At 46.6% G+C, this 6,000-nt stretch overlaps 1 protein-coding gene across 6 annotated transcripts in view; it reads right to left on the bottom strand.

Moving 5' to 3' along the window:
- Positions 1-6,000, bottom strand: part of nrg2a (neuregulin 2a) — a 76,927-nt gene that overhangs the window by 19,313 nt on the left and 51,614 nt on the right. For all 6 annotated transcript variants that reach the window (XM_042092530.1, XM_042092529.1, XM_042092527.1 and 3 more), the window contains exon 4: positions 1,426-1,546. In XM_042092530.1, the coding sequence (XP_041948464.1) occupies positions 1,426-1,546 (121 nt within the window). The remainder of the gene's footprint in view (positions 1-1,425; positions 1,547-6,000) is intronic.

Raw genomic sequence — 6,000 nt, 5'->3', positions numbered from 1 at the left:
AAACGCACACACAAACACCTAAACACACACACACACACACCTACACGCACACACACACACCTACACACACACACATACACACACACACAAACACCTACACGCACACACAAACAACTACACACACACACCTACACACACACACACACACACACACAAACACCTAAACACACACACACACACACACACATACACACACACCTACACAGACACTACCTCCGGACTGGTTTTGCAGCTGGGGTTGACGCTAACTTAACCGTTGTGAAATGTTATAAAAGATTTCAGTTGGTGAGGCACGGAGGCATAAACAAGCAGACAAATACAGTGTGTGCACCTGTTCTACGGCGCACATTCACACATGCAGCCCTGGTGATCTGCGAACTTCTGGACCTGTGTTTGATGCATTTGCCCTGGACGCCACTTGATTTCACGGCCCGGAGTGGATTGTTTTTGTTATCGCGGGGAAAATGTTTTTTCTCTCCTCAAAACAAAATGTCCCGCATCATACTTGATTTAAAAGCGACCATGTAAACGGGCGCCCTTTTTCAGTGGAAACCAGATGTAAACAACGATCCTATTAGCCTTGTGGGAGGCCGCGCACTATCATAAATATTTGTTGCAGGACTAAACCAGCATGACATGGCATTAGAGAGACATGGACGCACGTCCACCTCCAATCCCCCTAAATATGGGCCGTCAGCTTGGGTCAGAAGTCCCAGCTCTACTGCTTGAGTCTCACAGCTGAGCTGGGGGAGGGGGAGGGGGGGGGGGGGGCACATCTGCACCAGTGATCTGTGATCTGACCTGCACTGGCCCCAGAGAGGAGAGTGGGAGAGGAGGCACGGAGGAGTTGGAGAAGAGCAGGACAAATAACGAAAAAGAATGTTCCAGAAAAACTCATCGTTGGGTTATATTTCAGATCAAATGAATCCAATTGGACTCCAGCAGTTTCAGTAGCTCATTTGTAAGTGTTCCCATTAGTGTCTTTAATTAAAGCAAGACAGAGAGAGGGGCAGAGCAGAGTTCAAAGGAAGAGAGTCAGCTGGAATGAAAGAAGAAGAGCAAGAAGTTCAGATAAGAAAGAAGGAAAAAGACATGATTAAAGGAAATGAAGAAAGAAAGAAAGAAAGAAAGAAGGAAGGAAGGAAAGAAAGAAAAATAAATACAGTCATACGGAAAGAAAGAAAATAAAAACAGCAGCAAAAGGAGGAAGGAGAGAGAGAGAGAGAGAGAGAGAAAAAGGAATGAACAATTTGCTTATAGTTGTTAAAACAGGCTTAAAGCACCAAATTGACATAACTAGTCCAAGCATGCTATCCGTTTACGTGTGGGAGGATGAAAGGACCTGCACAAATAAAGTCCTCGTACCCAAATTGGCGAAAAATATGTACCCTTCTGAAAGTGAAAAATTGGGGAGAGGTTACTCACTTGCACGAAAGCTGATTTATACCATGTATGAAGTAACAGTCGCCGCCATTCACACAGTAGGCCTTCTCCGTGTCGTTGCATCTTCTGGCATGACCAGAGCCCGGGGATAGTGTGGTGGTTACTGTGAAAGACAAGAATTAAGCCGGTAATCCACTACGAACACAGACAGAAAGGATGAGGTTTAAAGGATGCTTGATTTTGATGGAGGCCCTCAGCAGGGGAGAGCTGTTTGTGTGAGCTACTTTGTCTTAGAGTTGATAATGTGTGCAAGCACATCTATTAACTGTTGCAAACCGTAATGCATGACAACCGACACTATAATAGAGCCGTAAAACCTTTCACATACGAGAAGTGAGTGCAGGATAATGCTGGTCTCAAGGCAGGTTCAGACATGTTCTATACAGCATTCATAAGGACTGAGTTTTTCAAAGCAAACTGAAAAAAAAAACATCCTCCACATCGCTGAGCAAATATGTGATAACATTTGTAATACTGTCGTGGGGATTACATGACCACACGACAGCCACCTCTTCAGTTCAGGGGGGGTCCACTACTTCAGTTCTTTCTCTGAAGCGCTCACTCACTTATCTAAGAACGATCACTGTCAAATCGCGCCTCTCTGAAAAGCACCCACACAAAAGCCCGTGAAAAAAAAAAAAGATCCTGGGATTGGGCAAGTACAGGTGAGCGTCTCCTGTGGCCTTGCGTGGCAGGGCCTCTTTCGTGCTTGTGTGCGTGCACGCGCCAGGGGGTTGATTCCAAACTTTTTGGAATGGACTGAACTGTCATGCACGCTTAATCCTTCTGCATTATCGGAGCAGCGCGCAACATGTTTTCTGCGGGGCAGAAGATGGAGCCGAGTTGCATGGCTGAGTGCTAAGCCCTATTGGGTGCAGAGAGGGAGAAAGAGAGAGAGAGAGAGAGAGAGAGAGAGAGAGAGAGAGAGAGAGAGAGAGAGAGAGAGAGAGAGAGAGAGTGGGCGTAGAAAAAGGTTGTGGTGGCTGGAACGGACGGGCTGAAAGGGCATGATGCCTTGGTGTTTTTGGGATGTTTTTTTTTTGCTTTTCAAGAGAGCCATCTCACCACAGGTGCTCTGTAGGGCATCATACGGGTGTGAGGGTGTGATATACAGATTTATTCACTCCTTTAGCAAAACAAAATGTGCAGCTCAATTGGAGTGCTGATTGATCCCAAGGGATGTTTTGCTTTGTCTGCATACCTCGGGGATTTGACACACCTTCGTAAGGATATACAGGTATTTCTGAATACTATGCACCATGACAAACATAAGTCAAAACTGAAAAGGAATGGTGATTGAAACTAAGTGCAAAATGGAAAGTTTATACATAAAAGATTATTTATCTGTTTGCTTGTACAGTATGTCTGTGCGTGTGTGTGTGTGTGTGTTTGTTTGAGAAAAAGACATCGCTGTGCCGAAACCTGTCTTGTTCATTATCTGCACCTGACAAAGAAGCAGAGTTAACAAATTGCAACATGTGGAAAGCACTCAACATCCAACTATAGTTTCACAGCTTTATAAAACATGAAAGGTGACTCCCTTCTCTGTGATCATTACACATGATAACACATGTGACGGCTCGTGTCCATTATTGCGGCGCGTAGACGCTTGCAGACGCCTAGCCCTCTCCCCCGTCGCCGCTTGTGGGCGTGTATAGGCTAAAGTGTATGGTGTAACGTTTTATTTTTTGTAATTACACAATGCCAGCTAACGTAGGCTACTAAAGTGGAGGTAGCCTACTACTGTTAACATATTTTATTGAAACACTCACAAATATCACTGACATGTTCCTCCAAAGCACATTCTGTCTTGGTTCAAGTGGCCAACAAGGTCTTTTTGATAGGGTGCAGTGGCGAACTTGTTCTAAACTTAACTTCTTCGCCACTATATAGCTTAATATATTTTCCTAAAACCTACACGATTATCAGGCGGAACAAATCTTTCTGGCAGGCTATTGTTCCGGACCAGAAGACTAGAGCAAAGGACAGAACTTGTTTACCGAAGATGTACTTTCATTGGCTAACCGCCTCGCGTTAATTGCTCGCATTTGCGTAAAGTTCAGCCGAGCCCAACTTCTTGACGCGCCACTTCTGTTTGAATGGCCGCGCCGCCTTCCCAAGGTGCATTGCGGAAGCGTAAACCACGCCTTGCTGCTCTCCATAGGAAATCAATGGGTGATGTGCGGCGCGGTGGGCTTTGCCGCGATAATGGACACGAGCCGTGAGGAGGTGACCTGGTGAAGGCATGACACTTCATCTTCTTTTGACTGACAGTTGACTCAGACCTTCTGCTTTAAAATGAATAGAAAGGTGTCAGCGGGGAACAACTCTTTGGAATTTCACTGGGATTGCTTTCATTTTGGCCTAAGGCTACATAGTCAGTGATGAAACAAGTACTCACAAAGAACAATACCAGTGCCAGTGAGGAACAAAATGTGTCGGAAACTTCCCAGCAACCACCCCACCACCACCTCTATCTTGAATTCTCTCTAGGCCAAACCCTGTCTCTATGTCGAAAAACCCTACTCATATATATATTTTTTTTCTGTTAAGTTTGACATCGCCATGGCCTTTCCTGGAGTCTTCAGAAAGTTCTATCACAAGACTTCAAGGAAACGCATTTCAGTCCTGCACACCTGGATCCAAGAACCGTCACGGGCCATCTTTTTGAAGATCCTACCTCAGCTTTCCAGCCGAGGTCAGCTGCTACCCTTGGGACCTGAGCTTGCAACTGCAAACAGCACGCAGGCTTTGTTTACTTTCGACCACGTCGGGTCCAATTACAGCTCCCCCGGAGTCAAAAGGCTGATTATTAGCCAAATGACATCTGCACCATGCAGAATAACTTTGGATCAGAGGTTATAAAAATGGCAAGAACGGCGCTGATAGGGCGCGTTTTGAAAAACAATGTTGAATATTTCATCAATCTCTGAGGAACTTGGAGGATTGCGCAACATTCAACCGAATGGAGCAAAGAGAGGGCTTGCAAAAGAACAGTCAGGTGGCGTCAATGCTCAGGCACATGGCGATGGCATGTATGCTTTCAAAGGCATACACACACACACACACACACACACACACACACACACACGCACGCACAAACACATGAAGCAGTCGTGGCAGTGCCATCCGGTTGCTGGGAGGTGTGTGTGTGCGCCTCCCTCGGGCACTCACCTCCTGCTGGGAGGTGTGTGTGTGCGCCTCCCTCGGGCACTCACCTCCTGCTGGGAGGAAACCCAGGCAGGGCTCTGTGTGCTAATGACGTGGGCTTGCGCACCACACCACACCACATAGCACGACCGCACCACACAGTCCTCAGCCTGGACCCCGTCCACAGAAACACATCCGGCCGGTTGGGGCTCCTTAAGGGATGAGCAGTGACCTCTCTGGCTCGTCTTAATGTCAGTTACAGACCGCTTGCGCTGCGTGAGTGCCGGAGAGCAGCGTGCACAGCGGCGGCTCTAGGTCTGCTTTCCAACAAGCCCTGGAGAGTGGGTGATGTTTTTCCACTCATAAACAACTGTGTTGTTTTTTTTTGTTCGTTAAAGAAGACATGAGATGCTCGGAGGATTTGGCTATTTATGGAAAACGCACACACTAACCGTGTCCTACATACCACATTTGTGTGTGCTTTCAAAACAGCTTTTTCCGACATGCACTAATATAACATACATACATTTATACGTCTTAAAGGAATACAAAACACTCTATTTCTCTTTAACAGACAATAGCAGCATAGAAAAGCACTCGCAAAGCCAAGATGATGCTGTTTCATTAGCGCATTTAGCCTACCAATGGGATTCAGATGCACTGGAGTAAGAGAAGATGTCATATTTAGCTCAGAGCACTGGCATGTCTGTGCTTTTGTACGTGATGGTGATGGTGATGAGGATGTGATCGTTTTGTGTTTATGACTGTGCTGTCTGGTGGGAATGCCAGATCTGTTCCAGACCAGAAGGCTGAGCAGCACTGTACTCCCTCCGCGATATCTCAATTAGGAGAGAACGAGGCACGTTAGCAGATGACAGGAACCACCGTGCCTACTCGGCTGAACAGGTGTCAAAACATCTTCTTTAAGAGAGAGCTTACGGGTGTGACCTGTTTTTTTTTTTTGTTCTATTTTTTTTTTATGTCATTGGATCCTTGAGGGCTAATGCAGGAAAGTGAAAGTGGGCGCCGTCGTCACATTAATTACTCCTGGTCTGGCCGAGGGAGTCACCAGCTGACACAGATTCAGCAGTCGTGCTTCTCAGGAGAGCGAGCTGAACTGATCTGCTCTCGCTCTCTCCCTCTCTCTCTCTCTCTCTCTCTCTAAGCCCATGGAAAAACCTCAATCCAGTTCACCCTGTTCATCACAGACTCACAACAAAACGTTACCTCATAGCCTCGGGCTATGTGAATAACTCAAGGCTCATCAGCAGCCAGCAGCAGCAGCAGCAGTAGCAGCAGACAAGTCGGGGTCCTACTATCCTCCCTCCGCGCTTTGCCCTAAAAACTCAGCAGGCAGGTTCATAGGAAACATTCCTCTCTGAGAAATCACCCAATGAAGTCAAATTT

Source organism: Alosa sapidissima, chromosome 5 (assembly GCF_018492685.1).
Source record: "Alosa sapidissima isolate fAloSap1 chromosome 5, fAloSap1.pri, whole genome shotgun sequence".
In the NCBI taxonomy this organism is placed as follows: Eukaryota; Metazoa; Chordata; class Actinopteri; order Clupeiformes; family Clupeidae; genus Alosa; species Alosa sapidissima.
Note: the sequence above shows the minus strand (reverse complement) of the source record. Positions and strands in the feature narration are given on the sequence as shown.